At 46.2% G+C, this 22,474-nt stretch overlaps 1 protein-coding gene across 2 annotated transcripts in view; it reads right to left on the bottom strand.

Annotated features, from left to right (window-relative positions):
* The window catches only part of CHSY1 (chondroitin sulfate synthase 1), a 79,138-nt gene extending 57,200 nt beyond the window's left edge, over positions 1 to 21,938 (bottom strand). Inside the window, exons 1-2 of one of the 2 annotated variants that reach the window (XM_030013825.2) lie at positions 21,613 to 21,938; positions 11,843 to 12,338 (exon numbers count right to left, since the gene is read on the bottom strand). In XM_030013825.2, coding sequence (XP_029869685.1) covers positions 11,843 to 12,338; positions 21,613 to 21,884 — 768 coding nt within the window. In that variant the 5' untranslated portion in view covers positions 21,885 to 21,938. Of the gene's footprint in view, positions 1 to 11,842; positions 12,339 to 21,387; positions 21,448 to 21,612 lie in introns of those variants that run through there. The other variant, XM_041123378.1, reaches the window with a different exon arrangement.
* Between the last annotated feature and the right edge of the window lie 536 nt (positions 21,939 to 22,474).

Below are 22,474 nucleotides of genomic sequence, written 5' to 3' on the forward strand. Positions count from 1 at the left end.
TATTCAGACATTTAATTCAAAGCATGAAAGACAAGGATTCCAGTCCTGCTTTTAAAGGGAAAATCTCCAGGCTACCGCTCCATCACATAACTAACACCAGCTTTGTTCAGGGCAGGAGACAGCACAGCTCCCTATGCTCAAAAGGAAAGGGAGGCAACATATAAACAACGTATCACTGTACATCACAGCCTCAGAGCCTGCATACCTCAAACAGTAACCAGTGCTAACAGTCTGAGGCACCTCGACAGATGTATAGCCAAGCAGCTATAAAAGAGCCTTTGTGCTGGCTGAACAGAAACAAGGCATTTTCTGTAAGGGAGACAGCCTTGACCACCTAGCAGAATAAACGGGGTTACACATTTCACACTTCCTCTGCACCAGGAACCGCGAGGGCAGATGGCACAAAGCAGATGCCATGGGCTGGAGAAATGACCCATTCGCTTCAGTGGAGCCATGTCAGGGATCTGGAGGAGCCACATTACAACCAGAAGGAAGATGACATTGCCCTCACCTTCTATCTTCCTTGCTTGCAGTTCCTGTATCAGAACTGCACCACTTGATTTAAATTTGAGATCTGCAATTCAGCAGAGACTTGCCCCCGCAGTAGAGTCCGTGCAAAAGATCATCACAAATACTTCTGATTCACCATCCAGAGCTCCAGACAAAGGCTCTTCATCCTAATGCTTAGGCACCCAGCACCTATTTTATATATTTTGAAATAACCTTTTCACCTTCACCCTAGTTTCCAGCTCTGAAATTAGGCTAATTCTTTAAGGCTGCAGGAGCTATGGTGTTATTTTTGGTCTAGAAGAGATAAGAAACCACGTGGACAGTTTCTCCTCAGTACAAGCACATGCAGCAGTGATGACACCACTGGCAAACTTCACAATTTGGCCAAACACATTATTCTACAGGATCAGAGGTGGCTTCCAGTTGGGCCCAATAAAATGTAGCAATAAGGCAAAGTGCAACTGCAAAAGGCTCTCGCAGTGACTACAGCCCACATTTCAACTTTAAGGAGTCAGAGAGGGAAAAAGATTATTTGAAAAAGTCAAAGAAAAATTACTCTGTCCAAAACCTGGAAAAGCCACAGCTCGCGAACATTCCAGGAAAGTGAAAGCCCTGCTGCTTTATGTAGATTAAATCTGCTATTGTTTCTCAGTTGTTGGTTGTGGGGTTTTTTTTAAATAAAGTTCCCCTTGGCAAAAGATGTTAGGAAGTGTCTTCAGCAGGAGAAGGATATAAAACCAAGTATGCCCATTAAGTAATCTGTGATAAGGTTAAACAAACAAGGTAAGGTAAGGTAAGGGTAATTTCTTGACAAATCATCTGTTATAAGGTTAAGCAAATTTCTCTTTTGTCAGGACAGCAAAGATACACATGCAAGGGAACAATGTTTTTGCTGACCTGGACAATGAACGTGAGAGGTGTACATTCTGGACTCACTCTAGTCAGACAAGATTGTTTTTAGTGAAGCATCTGGGCTGAAGGGTGCATGAAACCACTAAAAAAATTGGACAAGCATTTAACCCACTCTGCGCCCATACACTGAAGAGGACTGTAGGAAAAAATATTTATAAAAAACTCAGTTGTAAGACACAGAGAGTTCCCCATCGAGTATTTATGCAGAATTACACATAATATTAATTGTCAATACCCACTTACTAAGAAATTTCTTAGTCCTTATTGAGGACAAAGAACATTGCCCTTATGCAGAGATGCTGAGGAGTGAACTCTGCTGTTCTTTGGGCAAATGTTTTGTCTCTCTGCAAGACAGTAACACATATTAAAAAGTATGGTTACAAAGGATTAAGGCAGCTCAGTTAAGGCAAACTAGCATGCTCTCCTGCATTCCTCACTAATACAGTGGTGACATAACCAGCCAAAACATGTAGCTTTAATTCAAATAAGGTTTAAAGAAGTTACTGCCAAGTAATTACACCCACTGAAGGCCTATGAGCAGAGGAACCTTCATTAATACTCTGCTGCTATTCTCAGAGCACTTTTCTAACCAGTTGCACCCATTTGAAGTGGCAATCATGAACAAGAGCAGGCAACAAGTTTTCATGAACAAACTTGTGCTAGCCTTTCAGAAAGCACACTGACACAAGGTCTGAGCATGGCCAAGAGGACAGTGGGCAAGGATGCAGCATCTAAATGTTGGCTGCCTACCCAGAAAGGCTGGAGCAACCCAAAGGTAGACGAGTTTTCTGATAACATGCTTTTCTTTGCAGCTGGAAGAACGTGACAGTAGCACTTCTGGAATGGCAAGTAGCTTTCTACTACCCTTTTCTGCTTTCTAATGAACTGCTGGCTGAGTCCAAACTATGGGTTCCCATTTATTTCATTGCTAATCCTAGACTGTCTAAGAACCTGTGCTTAATCCACAAAGAGTACTGGATGCTTCTGAAGACTGCTTCCAAGAACAAAAATATAGCACTCAGCTGGAGCTCCCTAAAGCCATTCAGTAGGAAGGCTTAAACCCAGAGATCTGGATGGAGCTTAGATCCAGCAGGTAAGACCCTACCTCTGCTCTCTTCATTACACAAGAGCATGTCGTGCCTTTTCCTAAACCTCTTTCTAAGCTAATGACTCTAAAGCACTGGCTGTAGGAGCCTCATCTCACAGCTCTGCATAACCATTCAGGGCTCCCATCCTGTACTGACATGTGCTCTCAGCTATGAACCAGAACAGACGCTAAATGAAGCCATTTGCTCTACCCTAGCAATGCTACCGGGACATCAGACCACAAAGCACAGAAGCTGATTGCTGGAGCTTCATCTATGCTGCAGCCCTGGGAGCAAGTCACTGCCAGCAGCACAGGTAAAATGGTATTACACAGGCTGCAAAGCTTGCCGTGAAGCAGAAAAGCTGCTGGGGTGCTTATGTGGAAAAGAGAGCTCACTGTAGTGGCTTTCCTCTTATCAGCAATACTTCATATCAGGGTACAACACTGCAGTGTGGACAAAGTATAAATGGATAAATGGACATTTCCTATTCAAAGAGTCTTAAAATACACTTTGGGTCCCTAATAGCAATTTAAATTACATGCAGGCTTTGACTCTTTTACCGAAGTCACCATTACCATACAAGCTGCAATTAACTGGCATGAAGTTCAATTGGTTCTCAAGAATGCCCCTGATAAAAATCCATCACAACTTTTATTTTTGCTTCGTTATTGTAACAGTACTTTTAAACTTGCTCAAAACACATCTGAAAGAACCACTGACAACTAACTTGCTTTCACTGAGGACACTAGCAGAAATTCACTTCTATGTAAGAAACTAACCAGAAATAACCAGAACTCAACTTTCAGTTCTGCAAGGACCCCCAAATACACTTTCTGCTGAAACTTCAGGATTTAAAAAAACAAACCCTATTAGCTCCCCAAACCCTTCCAATTATGTTCCAAACTTTTGTGACACATAAAGGTCATTTTGGTCTGGGCATGCAGGAAGATAATCCCCACCCTTCAGGCAATCAGGATTTCTGGCAAGATTTTAAGAGGTCTCCAGCTGATAACCATGAAAGTTCACACCGCCAGGAGTCCAGATAAGCTTTTAACACAGGAAATTAGTGCTAAAATGTTTTAAGCATTCTAAGGATCAATTAAAGATGGTATAACAGTCCAGCAAAGTAGAACTAAGTTTTCTGCTTCAAATCAGATGGTTTTAGAACACAAAACAGCAGCAGCAGCTCTTCAGCCAGGAGATGTCTACAGGAAATGAGGTTAGACAAATCCCGGACAATTAATCCTCTGTGCAGTCAGATTACATACTCACACCATCCGCAAGGCCATCAGACAACACTGCAGAGCACCAAGTTAAACTGCTACCTGCCTGTTGCAAGGACTGGGCATTGCAGGTCGTCATCTTGCATCTTCCCTGTTCATCCATGAACCAATGGTTCTCCCACCACAGCTTAAAAAGCCAAGCTCCTTACTGACATATGTTAAGTAGACTTGGGTACAATGCACAGGAAGACTCAAGATACACAGTTCTCATCAGTAATTGCAGCTGCAAGCTATAAAAAAAGAAACACGGCAGCACACTGAATGCCATCTTTTGCCTTGTCAGCACTGGGAGACCACAAAGTTCATCAAGGACAGTGACTTCAGGAGTAGGCAACTGGGAAGCAAAAGAGGAATTGGCAGTTTGTGGGCTGAGGTGAGGAGTTGCCTGGTGTTAACAGCTCTTTTCAATGTTATCTCCCAGCACCAGCAGCAGACCAGTGACTGCAAACACGGTGAACTGGCAAAATGTAATTGTACAGATCACAAATGCATTCTCAGAGACTGCCCTAGTACACTGTCAGCCCAGAGAGCACAGGGAAATGCTCACAGGGCAGCCACTCAGTGCTGTGTCAAGGCAGAGTTAACCTGCTAATGTACTATTTTCTCCAAAAGCATTAAGAAACACCTTCACAGCAGCTTAGTGCTACACACCAATACAGCTGGCTATAAACCACTGTCTAAGGCAACTCTGGAAAATTATCTGTGTTCATTCACTCAAAGTTCAAAAGAAAATGATGTTTTACACTAAATTGTTTTTATAAAAACAAACAAATAAATACTACATCAAAACCCACCATATCCATCCATTTAAAAGATCCACCTTTTGCTTCTTCACTGTAACAGTTCAATTGTTTTTATTTAAAAAAATCCAAATATTTCTCAAAACACCATACTCCAAGTATAATACAGCTAGCACTAAAAGCATTTGAGCAAAACGTGTTTCTACCATCCCTTCGGTGACCTCAGCTAGTTTATAATAAGCCCCTTCCCCACATCAGCACTTATTTCTATTTCCCATCACCAAACAAGTCTGGCTTTTCTCTCCCATGCTTACAGGCTCTGATACCTCCATACTGCTGGCGCTTTAAGCTACACACAGAACTTGGCTCTAATAGATTGAGGGAAGAAAAGCAAGTATTATCTCCAAACTTACACAGTTAACCCCCTCCCCCTGCCCCAAACATCCAGGTCACAGTTACTCTCTACATATAGATCAGCTAACAACTTCCATACTGAAAGCTCCAGCTGAAGACACTTCATATCCACTTCAGCTAAGACAGACTTTTTTTTTTTTTTTTTTTTTAACTGTCTAGTCACATGGGACATTTCACAGAGATTCTGTTTATACAGAGGCAGCCATGAAGTGGTTTATTCTCTTACCCTCATCTTTTATACACAGAGATAAGCACTAAATAAAACAGAAAAGGAAACTTGCCAACCCAAAGTTTGGTCAGACATAATTGACCCATGGGAGACAACTGACTACACAGGTACTACTGCATTTTATATTGATTAGGTTTGGAATTTAACCATGTCCTTCCAAGGTCTCCAGTCAGGTGGGATTCACCTACAAGAGGCAGCGCAGCATGCAGCTCTGATCACAGCACATCATTTCCTCCAATTACCGAGCCTCCCAGCTCCAGCAATCCATAAAGCAAGAATCTACCCTGCAAAAGAGAGATGGCTTTCCCATCAGTTCAGAAGAGAAAAAATACATTAGAAAGCTTCTGGTCTCAGACTTGCCTCCCTGCACCTATTGCTGCTCAACAGAACAAACTCAAATCCTCAAGTATCTTCGGTGTGCCTTAATTAAGAAACTGGGATGATAAACTATTTTGTTAGAGTTCTTTGTCCTGTCATGCAATGAAGGATGAGTCTTTCCAGGCTTGTCCTCAAGATAACAACTAATCCTGATGGTTCCCTAACTCAACAGGCTGCACAGATCCTAATTTCTAACCGAACCACTGTACTTCAAGAAGACAGTAATGGAAGGGAAAAAAAGCAATACTTCTGTTTGCTGGATTAATGGCTGAAGCTTCCTTAGAGTCTGCACGACACCATCAAAGTCCCCATTTCAGCAACCCTCAGCTTAGGCATTAGATCAAGTCATCCAGCTAACTAGGGACAGATTAACCATGTGCTCACAAAAACTAGGTCAGTCTCAAACAGTCTCTACAGCCTGGAAAGGCATGTATATGTAAGCGCAAATCACACAGCCTTCCTCTTTTAAAATGATGGCCAGCAGAAAGTCAGTGAGATCCAGACCCAAGTAACTTTGGTACAACACTTAGCACTATATACAAAGTGGTTCTTGATTTCTACAACAAACAAGAAACCTTTACCAACCTGAGTTCAGAAGCCACCAAGAAATGACTTAGTGATGTCAAGTTTTCCCTCTTTGAAATATTTGGTACTCAAATATTTAATTATTTTCTGAAGTGAAAGAGCTAGGTCAGGACTTTGGTGCAGATCCGAGATCTGTCTCCTATTCCAAACCCTCCCTAACCCACACCTTGGTTTCACAAACCCAAACTGCAGCCTTTACTCTCTACTTTGACCTCTCTGCCCTCCTCCTCAGCAAACATTGCTACTAAAATTAGACCACAGTGGTCATACCACACTGCCTCCCCCACTGTCGTCACAGACTCCCTGTCACATCAGTCACGTATTTTAGTCTCACACTGAGCCCCATGCATCACCTTCCCTGCCCAGATAATGCTCTTCTCTAGTCTTACCTGTCTGTCCTCTGATGAAATGCCATTCCTCATTACCTTCATGAAGCTCAATCTCCATCCATCCCCAGAATGGATGACCACCCACTTCCAACTTACTCTGAAGCCAAAAAGACATCTCTGAAGTGTTTCAAAGATAAAATTTAGTGCTTAAGAAAAGATGGATTTATAAACATCCACCCTAAAACACTGGGCATGCTTCTATCCTTCCTCTTGTGCACACACACACATGCCATTTGTATCGTACGTTTCCTGAAGAGATGCAATGGGCTACACACACGGTGAGATAAGGTATCTGTTGCTGTCAGGGTTTGCCAAGTTCCTATGCTCTGACTTCAAAAAAACATACGAGCTTTGAAGCCAGGACAATATATATGTATTAGAGCATCTGATTTCAGAAGCGCTGCTGGATGCTCCCACCACAAAGACAAGCCGAGTCTTACATTTCCTGCCTGGAGTCCAAGACAAGGGTTCACAGAGCAAGAGCGACCAAACTTCACAGTCCAACCCCACTGCCCCACACAGACTGCAGTGAACCAAGGTGCTTCAGAGCACCCTGCCCAAAGCACCTCCTCATAGACCCCATCCTGCCCTGCTCCGAGCTGTACAGCTCTTCCTCCTGAAGTCACCGCATGCTGCGTGCCATACATTAGCCAGCTACAAGCTGGCTGAATCTCCTTTTTCATGAATGAAGGAAGGTTCTTTCTCAGATGATAAAGCAAGGTAACTGAAGGTTAGTGGTTAACAGTTGCATCTGTCCCATCTTTCAGTTCTGATCAATCACTGCAGGACTTTTTTTGTTGGTGGTGGTTTTGGTTTTTTTTTTTTTACTTCTGGCTATCTTACAGAAAACCATAAACTTCAGTTTTGCCCACAGGAGAGTCCATTCCAGAAATGGTATGTTCTGGCACTGCCAGTATACTTGGCAGATATAATGAGCACTTTAAGGGATTTCCTAACTTCAGTGAATTTCAGAGTAGCAATTATCTTCAATTACTACAGATGAAAGACCACACGAAACATTAATTCAAATCCCCCTTCTCTCAGAAGCCCCCCACTATCCCTAGTCACCACTGCCCTACATTTTCCCTCACCAATGCCCAAAGGTTGGACCTACTCTTCCTTGATGTTCATGTTTCCTGATGTGATTGCTCCCTTTGTCATAGCTTCTTTTCTATGTATGTTATAAGAAAAATCCTGTCTCACTTCAGGACATTTAAGAGTACTTGTCGCTAGTTTGGAGGAAAGCACTGCCCCCTGCACACAGACACACTTGATGCTTCTTACCTAATTTCTCCCACTACCCTCAATCAGAACAGAGGGAAAACCAGACAAAACATTTGGGCATTTGTATTAGCAGTTCGAAGTAGCGTAAGCTGCTCCGTTGGATCCAGCTGTCTCTATTGCACTGTAGGACACGAAGCATTAGTATCACCTGAAAGCAATGTGCCAGAAGGGTTTTATTACTGAGGAAATTAATGGGATATATATCAGCACTGCCTTGATTTCTAGCAGCTACAAAGAGCTTGTATTAAAGTTACCAGCGCTCTTAAGGTGAGGATATTAAACACAAATTAGGACAATACTCAGCAGCAGCTATGAAACAAGGCTGAAACAACACTAAGCTACAGAGCGATGGCTTCGTAATTAGATGCATTTAAAGGAAACATTAGACTCAAAATGAAAACTGAGACCAACAATACGTTGGGATCGTTTAAATCACAAATGAGAGAGCTTGTCACCAAAGCTGAAACCTGTTCTCAGGCTGAACAGCCAAGACCATGCATGGCACCACACGGCAGTGCACGAGAAAACAAAACTAGCATGTCTCTGTGATCCATGCAAGACAAACTAGAAGAACTACTGGTGGGAGGAAATGAGAGAAGGAAGAAGACTTAAATATGCAAATTTTTTCTGAGGAAAAAACCCAGCAGCCTGCCAGAAGTCCAAAATACCAACATTCCCCAGAAATACAGAATCACTTCCCAGCAAGTTCAGTACAAGCCTTCTGTCCTCTTCAAGAGGAAGGACTGTGCTCTATACCACTTCATAAACTGTCAAGCTCCCATCCATAAGCTTCAGAGACTTCACAGCTCCGTTCTTTTCAAGATTTTTCTTCTTCCAGTTTGCTGTATAAAATCTATAGCTTTGGCTTCTCCACCCTATAGAGGGCTGAGTTTTACAGCTATTTGTCAAATAGCAGTAACAGTCTCAGTTTTGTTTTTACAACAGTGATAATCGTTGCCATAAAGAACTTACACTTTAAGAGGCATGTCTTATCTGTGACTCACTCGACCTGTGTCAAGTAAGGCAACGGCTACAAGCCTGGTCACAGGAGCCTAAAATCCATCATGGGTTGCAAACTGCTCCTGAAGCAGCAGCCTGGGTGCATCAGACAAAGCTCCCCAGAGCCCAGGGAGCTTCGGTTCTCCTCAAGCTTGCACACACTGTTGCTACCTCCTTTCTGGGATGAGATGAAACAGGAAGTCCAAAGAATCATGGTGTCCATTCCTTTACTATATTTGCTGAAAAGGTCCTGGCGGCAGGAAGAGTGTGAACAAATCTTTACAAGTCTTGAAACGGGCAATAACCAGTGCCACTAATGAAGTGGTCTAAGAGGCACCGCAGAGAGCAGCGAAGTGACAGAAGCACAGGAAGGTGTTGAAAAAAGGGGTTTTGAGAGAGACTGCTGTGAGCAGAAAAAAACCACAGAGCCAGGCCTGGAGACGCGTTTGGGCACACCACCAGAGCCAGAGCCAGGGAAGATGAGCAGCACAGTAAAGACATTGTGGGATCCTAAAATCAGAGAAAGGGGGCAGTGACAGTCATGGAGATGAGTAAAATGACTCTGGGCATAGAGCCCACCACAAGAACAGTGCAGGGAAAAAAACCACCCGCACTGAGGTCCGGCAGGGCATTCCATGTCCAAGATGCTAAGAACAAAAACCAAAGCGCTGGGGGGTGACTGCAAAGACCTGAGCTCCTCATTTGTGCTGCCACTTGAGACTCTCCAGAATAGGAAGTGCAGCAAGTGATGGAGAAGTTTGAGGTTTGGGTTTTCTGAGGCCAATGCCATTTTGTTTGCTGAGCCTCATGCTGTCGCTGCTTCCCTTTTGACAGGAATTGTGAAGAATGTGGTGGCTGTGCCCCAGCAGAGAAGGCACAGATAAACTTTTTGCTCTGTCAGAAGCTCACTGAAATACAACGCTTTACAATTCACTTACAGTGGCCTGTTACTTGATGTTCATGAACATACAAGACATGGAAAATGTTGCTTTTACACCAAGCTTTCCTAACACAGCTGTTACGACAGCTGTGTTACTTCACACAGCTATTGCTTTATCTTAAATAAAATACCAGGCACATTTAATCTAGTTGCCTGAGCAATGAGAGGACCAGATCAAAAAAAAAAGGAAAAGATGACAGTTTTTTAAATTTAAAAGCCTCAACTAAATGAGAGTGGACCTATTCCTTGCAGAAGCAGTGTATTTTCATCACCTTCCCTCTCTCCGAAACAGCTGAGTCTTAGCATCTCACACTCACGGGTTACTTCTGAACATCTTACAGTTTATACACTTCACACAAACCAATTCTAAGTAATTCATGGCACTTGGGAGAATCCAGCATTACAGATAATTTGACAGAAGCTGATCAAACAAAACTGATTTTGAGAAAAGGCCAATCTAATTCTGTCAGATAGCATTCCTAGTGCAGTTGTGTGCTATCATTAGCTATTTCAAGCCAAAATTTGATCATATTGAATGCAGGAGGTCTTTGCCAGTTTCAGTAGGACCAAAATACTGACCTTCAGTAAGTTATCAAATGTCACACTGCACAGGCATTCACATCAGAATTTATTTCAACTCAGAATGTCTAGAGTAAAGATTTTATGCTGCTAAAAACTGCGGAAAAAGTTACTGATTCCTTATCAACGGCTAACCACAATGCTGGCAATACATAAACTAGTTCCAGGTCTGTAAGCAGGCCATGTGGAAAGCCACTGTTAGTCCAGAAAGTCTTTATGCACAAAAGATATGAATGAATTACTGCAGCTGGAAACCTCATTCCCTCACTGAACTGTGAACTGAAACGAAGTAACAGCTTTTGGGGGCAGAAATTCAGTGTCAAAAGTTTAACAGAAGTCTTTGCCAGTGAAAGACTGGGTCAGCAGCAGTATCTGTTGTCATCCATGACCAAAGCTCCTCTGTCACGCGGGCAGAAGAATCCCCCTCTTTACCACATCTCATAAAAGGACAAAGCGATAGTTGCATATAAGTCATAAATGTTTGTGTAAAAAGACAAACTGTTCACCCTCTCTTCTGCTTTCAACTTGTCCCTTATTTCTAAGACAGACCAAGCAGCTTTTTCCCTGGTACTAGAGGAGAAACAGCAGCTCAAGCCCAGCAGGTGTTTTCAATCAGACAGTCTGTAAACACCCAGGACTCGCTTCAAGGAGACCAGCACACCCAGGCAGGAGAAGCCCCCCTCACCCCTGGGAGGAGCCACCAGCCCCCAATATCCCACAGGAACAGCAGCAGAAAACTGCCACAACCACGCTGGGGACCCTCTCGTTTTTTTCCAAGATGCCAAATTCACAGCCACATCAGTGTGGGCAGACCTCACATTTCGGTGTAAGAGCGGTGGCTTGTCTCTGCTGACATCAAGGACCTGCTGAGCAGACACCTGCAGGATGGGGCTGCCAGTGAGTCCCCTGAGCAGCAGTGGACTTGGGCTGCTGGCAGGCTGGGAGGCAGCTCAGCACACAGGTGTGACAGTGCCAGCCACCATGAGACATCTCTGCCATGGCTGTAGTTTGGGAAAAAACTGTCACTGTCAGGGCAAACATCTGTCAGCCTTGTACATTTCAACTGCAGCGAGCTGCACAGTAATTGTATCATCTATTTTCCACACTGACACCATGACATACCCAGCTAGAGAAGATAAAAGAAGCCTAGACAGTCAAGACTGCAGGGACCCATGGCCATTTTGATATAAGCTTATTCCCTTTCTGTCTAAATAAAAATATCTGTTATGAATGATGAATGTTCATCCCCCCACCCCAATGTGCTTAATGTCAGGCTCCATTTCCCTCCTTACTGTTGCATTTCTGTATTTGTGTAGGTCTCTCCCAGGGTGACGCTTGGAGAAAACGAAGAGTGTAGGAACTGTACAGTTGGATGGTCAAGTTGCAAAGGGAGGGAAGCTCTGGAGGAACTGCTGCGCAGCCGTACAACAGCAATCCCCTGCTGCCAGCCTCTCCCACCCTCTCCTCTACCTTCCCCAATGCACACCTCATTCTCCGTGCCCTCATCCTTACCTCATAGGACCATACACACTGCACTCCTGCAAACCTCCGTACGCATCTTCCCACTTCCACATCCTCATGGGTGGTGTACATCTCTCGCAGGCACTCGCCAATGTGGGGCACCATTCTCCGCAGGACCTCCCGGCTCATGATCACTCCTGGTCCCCCCATGCAGAAGTTCTCGCCTGGTTCCAGTGCCAACTTCCCCATCTCCTCTGTGGTGCCGAGGCCAGTCTGCCCAAGAAAGAGGGGCTCGCTGCTGTTCAAACTCCTGAGGAAGTTCTCCAGTTTGTCCCCTTTGATGTAAACGTCATCATCAGCTCTCATAAACCATTCATATTTGTCCAAGTAGTGGTCATGCATGTATTTGAGCATCATGAAAGATTTCTTCTGGGGTGGGTAAGAGTCATCTACACCTGGAAGAGGCACGATGGGGATGGGAATAGAGGTGTCCGAACCCTCGCTGGAGAAGAATTCAACCTTGCCAGGAATGGTTTTGGACCATGTTCTAGATTGAAAAAGACAATAAGGACTAATTAAGTATGCAAACCAAGGCAGGCAAAGAGTTCTACCAGCGGCCACTCAAAGGAACTACACCTCATCTGCTTTACAAATTTTCTTTTTAAACACCTTGAAAGGTTATTTTTTTTCCCCACAAATGAGGATATTCACATGGCACACAGATCAATTGGTGTAACACACAAAAAATTCTGGTATGGCAAGCATCTGAGTATCATTTTTGCATCTCTAACTGAAAGAAAAATAATTCAATAGTAGTAGTTCACTACTGGCAGGCAGGATTTCTTAAGCACACTCGGTACTGGTCTAACAGCTATTGGTCACAAGATACAGAGCGAAGCCAAAGGGAGCCAAGATGGGCAAACATTTCACATACAACTGGATTTAATGCCTCCAAAGCTTCCCTGAAAGTTATCCAGCATCATATCCACCTTCTAGTCCCTCTAAGCCCCCAAAAGCTCAAATGTGCATTCAGAAGTACTGACTTCCAGAGAGTAAATAGATGCAAATTTCACATGAACTTGTGAAGAATCAGTACCCTGTGGGAAACCAACCAAACAGCAACTTCTCCAGATGCTGTGTGGAGAAGCATGTAGGGCTTTGACAGAAGTAAAACACTACTGCCTGTTTGTGACGGCTGGAGAAGCACAGAGCATGGTAGCAACACTAACCTCAAATGGGTCTGCCCATACCAGCAAAGGACTAGTAGAAACGTAGTCTTAAGAGATGCATGCAAAACATGTAATCCCAACAGATGACCTGGTGCTACCAACAGCCGCGCCTCCATCAGCTTTCTGCACACTTCAAACCAGATTTTAGTAGAGAGGAACATCACAAAAGAGGAGCCTTTTCTGTGCGAAGCAGCACAGCAACGACATCTGCTCCACACCTTTTGTGCTCCTCTTTGCCAAATCCAACCCATCTGCGTGGGCAAACTGGGTCACTTATATTGCAGGAAGAGACGTAGGATGATTCCTCAAGGCAGACTGCAGAACACTTAACCTCCTCCGGGGAGGATTTTCAATCATGTAGCTGTTACAGCCTTGCCCTAAAAATTATGAATTTTAGGCTTTCAGTGCCATTTTCTCATATTCTACCTGGGAAAAAGCAGAGTTCACGTATCCTTCACAGAAAACTATTTTCATTGGTAAACCAACAGGTTTTGCCCCTTTTTGTACAGAGGGAGAATATTTTCTAATCATGTTTGGTGACTATAATCAGAATATAACCTATATTCAAAGCTGAATGTGAAAACGCTCTCAAGGTAAAGGACACAGTATTCCCTCAATACATCACTGTCACTTTTACCAGATGCCTCTCAACATAGGTTTCTTGCCAAAAGTAGAGCAGATTTTGGGCAGTACAGACCATCTGAAATTTGAGATCTCCAGAATTAGCTACTGTACAAAGCCTGCAATGTAAAAATATTTCAGAAGAATTATTCCTTAAGTCCCACCAGCAAACACAAAGGCAGTTAATTAGCACTAACTAAACATCAACTTTGACACCTTAACAGTTACACACTAGTTCAGCCTTGTGTAATGAATATTGCTCAATTACTTTAAAAGCTTTGTCTTCTGGATTTCTTACTGCAATGGGTAGTGTTTCATAGGAAAAGTTTAGATCCCAGCTTCCCAGAAGAGCACAGAGTAAAGCCAGTGGAAACATTCCTGTTGACTTCACAACAGAGGTTGATGCCTTTAATCAACAGTGATGCAATTAATGCACGGTACTACTGGTTATAAAATCACATCCTGTTAAAGCATTGAAAACTGCCCATTTAAAAATGTTCATATCTTGAACTTTCACTAACTATTAAGGAAGTTTTGCTGTTTATTTTCTGACACCCACATTCCACATACAAATCATCTGGTCTTGAATGAAAAGACTACATGGTAAATTGCTCTTCCCATATCAACTCCCAATCTAAGTTTAAAAGACTTCTTCATTAAAGGTACTTGATACATTCAAATTTTAATCTCATAGAAAGAGAAGGCAGAAGAAGCTACTGAGAAATGCAGCTCATCTCATCCACTGTGACCAGTTCCCCCTGCAGCTTTGGGTAGACCCAGAACACTTTCCAGACAATCACCAGGTGAAGTTATAAGCTAAAGTCTTATGGAAATTTCTGCTTATTCACTTTTTTTAATCAAAAGCAAACAATGAATTTTCAGACTTACTCTCAAGATCCTGAAAGGTCTGCCTTTGTAATGATTACAAACTACGGACAATGCAAGATGTCTTCAGTCACTCCTTTCTGCACTCTTGTGGAGCGGTCTTCAAGTGGGTTTTGTTTTGGTTTGGTTTTTTTTTTTTTTTTTTTACACCACCACCCCTTCTGTTGGTTCCCAGTTCAAATTTATTCCTTCTCTCCAACCAGGTACCCTTACCTCAGGACCCCCCTAAATATCGTCAAGAGAAGAGTTCCCATTCAATGGAGAAGGAACAAAATGCATGTACATCCATAAGCCCCGGCACATTTGATTCCCAGTCCTCATATTGCATTAAACCCCTCAGCTCAAAGCCAGTTTGACCCCATCTTTTCAAGGATCTGGGCCACATTTAAGTTTCATACTAAAACAGGAATAAACCAGAGACATATTCCTGCATACATGGAGGGCACAACGCACACAGAAAGACCATGCCCTAACAATAACCACACCCCAAGGATCAGTGTGTGACTTGGGTTGGCACCACGACGTTACTTCAGCCTCAAGATCTCACATCGACCGTGCCCCAGCACAGCTTGACCAAGCCTTTGCTGATTTCCTGTGACAATGCAATTTCTAGGATGAGACAACTCGCCGTGTTATTTGTGACTGTGGCTTCGAGCATTTGTTTGAACCCAGACAGACAAAATATGCTCCCACATCGAAAAATTGCCTGAGCGTCTGTGTCAATGCAAGCACTGCTCAGCAGCAGCTGAAACAATGGGAGTCACCATGTGCTGCTCCTTATGTCTAAGCCACAGCTTGCTGCGGCCCTTTTTGGGGGAGAGAATACAGAAAGAACAGTTTGCTCAGGAAACACGTTGTTGCACTCTGCCAAAGAAGCCAAACCACAGATTGTAAGATGAACTTTAAGTACATTTTTCTGACCCCAGCTATCAGCAGAATTAAGGACTGGTAAATGTATGGATGAATTCTGATCAAAGCTACTTTTAACTTTTTTATCTGACATTGCAAAGAATCAGACCTGGCTCAATCACAAGCAATTCTGCAGATTAGTGTGTTAACAGCTATGTTTCTTGCCCATCCTCCCACCTGAAGTCCAGTTTACCGTGTCTGCTCTCAGGTTATGGGCCGCAACCTGACCCCTTCCGCTCCTTAGGCACAGAGCTCTTGTCTCAACACCCTCCTACTTCTGTGGCCCCACCAGCACCCGCTCCCACCAGCTGACATTGCTTTCCTGGTCAAGGCTTCTCTAATATAAGACTTGCAGATTGTATCTGCAAATGAATTGTATGTTTGATAATAAAAAAAACCAAGAGAAAATATTTTTAGTGAAACTTGATGCCCTCCTTCCCCCTGCAAGGGCTCTGCGTCACCCTCCACTGTTTAAAGGAAATGCGGTCATGACACTTCTGCCACCCAACTCCTGTATCTACACCTGCAGAGACCACCTCCACTGCAGTGATCACTGGTGGCCTCAGGCAGCTTAAGGCCATTTCAACTCTGTCCAGAGACAAATACCAGGTTCTGAATACAACCGATACATGTACTAAACTGGTCATTTAAAAACCCAGCAACTGAACTGCTCTGACAGAACCCAACCTTATCTCCTCTGTGTAATCTGAATCTGCTCGGTTAAACAGGAGGATGTGCATGAATCAGGATGGCAAGGCTCTCTATTACCTTCCCCAGGAGCAGCACTGAAAACATGCATGACAGTGTGCGACCTGGTTTCTCTCGGTGCACAGGGCACATAACTCCAACAAAGTAGAAGCTAGCGTTGACAAGCGACTCAAAGTGCAATTTAAACGAACACAAACATAGAAAAATTAGGTAATGCTTCCTTAGAAGAAACCTCTTAGCAGAGGACATTAGGACTGCTCCAGTATCGGTGGCTACCAAGTCAATTTTACCATCCCTTAACTGGTTTTGCGCACTGGATACCCTATGTATACCCTAATCGGAGCAAGTCACAAGCAAACAGGGTGCAAAGATTTTATCACAGTTGGTACAGGTATTCATGCAATACAGAAAACTGTGCACAAAGAAAGTGCTAAAAAACCCCAGTATTTTCTAAAAAGTGACCACTACTATAGTCACCAAATGTTGTCTTAAGTCATTTCTTCATTTAAAAAGAAGTTTCAGAAGCATAGCTTGGAGCAGGAGAAGCACTGATCTGCAATGTTTTATCTTCGGTTTCCAGTGTTTATTATTTATTTGTATTACCTTGCTTTGTTATCAGCTCTGCAGACTCAGCAGAAGCACAGTCAGTGGTGTTATGCAGAGTGCTCCCTTTGTAGAGACCCAAAGTGGGGGCGATTACATAAAATGTATTTGGTTTTTGTCTGCTGCTTGGGAACCTCCCTTAGAGGACATCAGAGAAACCATTTAAAGTTTTGAGAAATAGTCATCTTGTATAATTATGCTGAAGAAAATCATAATTTGTGAAGAACTCGGCAAGATAACGGACCTAAAAGAGTGATTTCTTGAATACATGGTTCAGCTAAATTTCATGTTGAATTAGGGCCAGTTTTGCGTAACTGTTCTTCAAGGTCCCATCTTTCCAGCAACGCTTGCTACAGGGGAAGCAAATGAATCACAGCTTAGCCAGGAGAACTGAGCACGGAAACCAGCATGCTGCTCCTGCACGTGGTACTGCAGATGACCATCACAAGAGGTCAGAAAAACAAGCTGTTTTTTTAAATTTCCAGATAGGTTTAAAAGAGCTTGTCAGTTAAGATCTGCATTACAGAATTCAGATTTTGAGGGGGAGTTCCTTTCAAATTTTTGCAGGACAGTTTGGTATTCAGCTTTAACGGAGAACCCAAGCAGCTTCCACAGCTCCTTAGAGTCCTTTGAATTAAAGTCCTCCAATTTAAAGTGATGCCAGTTTTCTGTCCATGGATATCCTTCCACCTTCCTTGTAGAAACAGGGACAGAAACAGATCCATCATCTGTAAGCACACTGATACTCAGAGGGTCAGACTAAGATCAAAGCCCAAGTGCCTCAGAGGTTTGGGCCATATGGTTATTTTGGGGTACACAGGTGACTTTGTTTCTCCTTATCCCCCATGCATCAATACCAATTGCTCTCACTGTACTTGTTTCATACTGTTCCTTAAACATTCTTGCAAAATTTAGGTAACTTACTGCTCGGAAAGGCCAAGTATGTCATATGTCTGCTAGAGGATACAAGAGCAGGACACACCAGGTTCTCACTATTGCAATACTGCAGTATGATGGATACATTAAGCACAATGCGTATCACGCTGTCACGATGTTCGAAGTCACTTCACACAACCTCCTCCCAAGAGGCAAGAGTGCATGCTCCACAATCCATCGTATTACCTCACTAGCAACCAGAAAGGACCAAAACCAAATACCACACAAGCCTCGACCTAGGCTCTGAATTTAGAAGAAACACAAAAATGTGTTTTGTATTACACTTCTGCAGCAGCTAGTGCAGGCTTAGACAGATAATACAAACTCCTTTAGACCCCAAATCCTTCTGGATGCCTTTCACTTAAGCTTTTCCAAGCACTCAGGTATTTAGATTCCAGTCCAGTCTGTTTCCTGTAAGCCACCGTGAACAGTGTGGCAGGACGTTTCAAACAGAGCCTCCTGAAGGGCATCCTTCTGCTGCGGGAGTGGGATGGCTTAGCACGAGCCCAAGCATCGCTTGTGGTCCTCATGTGTGTGGCCTCGTGGCACTTCAAGGTGCCATGGGGACTGTCCCAAACTGAGAAGCACTGCAGCTGTGTTCCTGCAGAGACACTGCCAAAGGCCAGCCTCTGACATCTCGCCTTTAACTGCATTCACACTAGTCTCCTGCCACGTTTCCCAGGAAATCTAGTTGCTACGCAAAAAAAAAAAAGGTTAACTGCCTGATATTTCTGTTCCTGAGACAGCACACTTAAATCTTCTGGGAGATTGCTTATTCCCATCCTCTCCTTCCTGCAGCTCTTTTAGGACAACTCCCCTCAACTGCAAAACCATTAGCACATATTGTTGCACTTTCCCTGAACCCCAGCCATACCTTAACTCCTTCCTGCACAGCTCTTTTCCTGACTATTTCTTGTCCTTTGATGTGACACTGCAGTTTCTGCTGCTGCACTTCACTGGCCTCCTGGAAGGGAAGCTCTGCTAACCTGGCTGTCAGATGCAATAACTGCTGAAGCTACAAATCTGCCCTCCGAAAACCTGTAGATCTAAAAGCTTATTCTCTGCCTTGCAGACTACAAAAGCATGACTGTTTCAAAGAGCCGGCGTCTCCTGAAAATCCAGCAGGCCCGTTTTGCCTTGCAGTGGTCATTTTGCTCGTGATTGATGTTCAGGAAGTGGATTGCTTCCCCTCTTGTTAGACCCTATCTGGATTCACAGCAGCAAGGATCAGCAAATGCTTTCCGCTCCAGTCCCTTTTAGCTGTGTCTGTAAATGGCCTTTGAGCCACAGCAATTTGGAGGTATTCAGCCTCTGAATCCCTAATTCCTTTCAGCGCTCTGGCTAGCGTAGTATCAAGGCTCTGCACACGCTGCCACCCCGGGAATGCCTTGCTAGCAGCTTCCCATTTCACTCGCTGTGCCAGCGATTCAGCTCACCAGGATGCTTTGTCAATGTAGTAATCCCAGCAATTGTCTGCTTGAGTACTTCATGGCAATCAAAAACCATTTAAGATTTCAGGTTTGTCTTCCTCTTCCCCCCTCCCCACCTTCCCCCAAAGATGTCTTCCTGTCACCAGTTTCTTTTAGCAACAGAGGTGAGAAAAATGCATTTAGCCCTACGACACTGTTAAGAGGTCTCTTTATTCATCACTTCTGAGAGCAGACTTCATCTCTAGAGGTTAAACCAAAATAGCAGTGCAGGAAAAAGTGATACTCAGATCTCCTTCAGAGGGCTGAAGGAGCCCGATTGCATAGCTGGATTTCTAAAGTTGCATCTTTAGCCTTTTTTTTTTTTTTTTTTTGTGAGCAGATGTTGCAGATCTGGTTCTGTAAACCCAGCTCTCCCACAGCACGGGACTGTTCAACAAGCACGGGCAAAGCCAGGGACATGAATCCTTCCCATACCAGCAAAGTGAAATGCTCCACAACTAACACCCATCTCTGGACAATATTGTGATAAATTTCCCTTTCTTGAATTCTTGACACAAAATCTGATTGATGCTAAACAAACTATTCTGCCATAAAACCTGTTACGTGATGTCCCAACACAACTCCAGCCTTTCTGTATGTAAATGTAAATTACATGGCTCATGAGATTTGCAATCCAAAATGTTTCATCCCACATGGCGAAGAAGAACACATAACCCTGAAGAAATAGATTCTTTCACCCATTTCAAAGCATCAATCATGCACTCTCTGTAACTTTATTACAGGTCTACTGCTGAAAGAAGGAATTAAGTTACCATTAAAACCATTGTTGGTGGACAATATGCTTCAGATTGCCCAAATTAAGCAATTTTAGTGCATCTGATGATGATACAGAGAGAGAGCAACCCTCTCCCAAAGCCAGAGCTGCACAGTGGGAGGAGGAGGAGGTGGTCCATCATACACAGTTTTGCCATACTGTTCTTACTGGCCAATAGGGCCAAATACTTTTCAACCTGGGCAGGCAGGAGATGGAGAAGGTTTTGTTCTAGTACAAGACTGAAGGGGACGTTTTATTAGAGAAAGATCCGCCCCAGAGCTCCCGGCTGCTCCTCTGACAGCACTGGCTGTGCAGCGTTCAATCGGAGCTGGGGTATACCCGAGCTGACATTTTAGCTCTTAACTCTTTCAGATTTCCCAAGCAGGCTTCCCGCGCAGCCTCCCAGCACTGCCTGCTGGCGCGAACGCTGGAGCAATAAGCATATTTCAGCAGAGCAGAGAGTTTCTCCAAAGCCACAGACACGTCTCTCACATAAGAGATGATTATTCTGATGCTGCCAAGGCTTTGGACAGAACTCCCGTTAGCACGCAACGTTCACGTCGATACCCAGCTACAGCTGGAGACCACGCCGCTGGCTACAGTGAGCAGCACGCGGTGCAAAGCACAAAGAGTGTCCCTGCTCCAAAAAGAGGTGTACTCAGGTAATAAACACATGGCTCAGAGACCCCGATTCTGGCACTAGCTTCACTAGCCCAAAGCTAGAGGCGTTTCACCCAAGCTGACTTTCCCCATTTGAGCTGTTTCGCTACCTGGTCCAGCCTTAGCAACAGCTGCGACAAGAGGAGGTTGATTTTACTCTTTGTTCCCAGATGCGTTTTTCTGAGTTTCGTTCCTAAGCATACGCTGTCAGCTTGGCACAGCAGTCTTTTTTTCCCCTATCCAGGGGGTTACAGCGGTCTCCAAACTTTATTATTATTATTACCAGGCTGTTGGCTCTCTTCAGAAGCAGCAGCCAAGGACTGCACCAGCGTGACGCGACCATGCCCAAGGCAGAAGCTTTGAGGGAAGGACTCTGACGACCGTGTCTCCCCCAGTGACGGGTGGCAGGTGCCCCCTCGCTATGGAGGGGCTGCCTGACCCTCAGGCAAGACCACTGGGTCCGTCTGCCAGGTACCGGCTCAACCAGACCCTGTGAGAGCGTCAACGCGACTCAACTCGACCCCTCACGTCTCTGTCGACCTGTCCAGGCAGCGGAGGAGCGCTCGGGGCACCTCCCTCCCCACAACCCGGCCCGGCCGCCTGGAGAGCGCCCCAGTGCTCCCCACACTGCGCCCGGGCTGGTGTGAGGACAGCCGGGTCTCAGCGTGCCCCGAGGGGCCCCCTTCAGCTCGCTCACACCTGCCCCGGGGAAGAGCGAGCGGTCCCCGAGCCGGCGGGGAGGGGGGGGATCCCGGCCGCAAGGGCCCCGCCGCGGGAGACCTCCCGCCCGGGGGCTCTTACCTCAGCCGCTCCTCAGGAGAAACGGCCGTGCCGAGAGCCGAGCCGAACCGAGCCGCGCCCAGCCGAACGTGGCCGAACCGAGCCGAGCCCAGCCGAACATGGCCGAACCGAGCCGAGCCCAGCCGAACCCATCCCAGCCGAACCCACCGAGCCCAGCCGAAGGCAGCAGAGCGGAGCCGCCCCCCCACCGCCCGCCCGCCCGCCAGCCAGCCACCGCCCGCTCACCGGTGGGCGGCCACGGCGCGGCTCCGCAGGTACTTCTGCGCCGTCATGACCCCCACGAAGAGGAAGCTCTGGGCCGGCGGGCCGGGGCGGCGCGGCGGGGCGGCGGCGGCGGCGGCGGGCGGCGGGCGGCAGCCCTGCGGGCGGGCTCGGCGGGGCCGCGCCGCCGCCGCCAGCTCGGAGGCGCGGGGCAGGACGAGGCGCGAGGCGAGCACGAAGCCCAGCACCAGCCCCAGCAGGACGCTGAGCCAGGCGCGGCGGCCGCGGCCCGCCATGCCCGCCCGGCGCCGCGCCGCGCAGGCCCCGCGCGGCTCCTCACAGCGCCGCCGCCCCGCGCTGCGCCGCCGCCGCCAGCCGCGCCGTGTCGCCCAGCGCCGCCATGGGGGAAGGGGCAGGGACGGGAAGCGGAGGGGAGGGAGGCGAAGGGGGCGCCCGCCTCCCCGGCCCTGCCCCTCGGCACAGGCGCCGTGTGCGGCCCGCGCCGCGCTGCCCGACGCCGATGGCCCCGCCCGGCCGTGGCGGTGGCGGCGGGGCCGCCGCGGGGCAGCCCCCGCGTAGCCCCCGCCCCAGTCCCCCTCGCCTCCCGCCGCGCTGGCGCACCGGGGGGGGGGCGGCCGCCGCCCCGGGACGAGGGCCCCGGTGGGGGCCTGGACGCTGGGATGGGGAGGGGGGCCGAGACCCGGGATGTGACCGCGGGACGGGGACCGGCTCCCAAAGCACCATCCTGGAGCGGGACGACAGGCCCGGGACCGGCACCTTGACACACAGGGGACAGGGCCCCTGACCCAGCATCCCAACCTGGGACCGGGACCCCAGAACCTTGCCCAGCTGCCCAGCCCAAGAGGCTGGGACAGGAGCCCCGGAG

Source organism: Aquila chrysaetos, chromosome 5 (assembly GCF_900496995.4).
Source record: "Aquila chrysaetos chrysaetos chromosome 5, bAquChr1.4, whole genome shotgun sequence".
Classification (NCBI taxonomy): Eukaryota; Metazoa; Chordata; class Aves; order Accipitriformes; family Accipitridae; genus Aquila; species Aquila chrysaetos.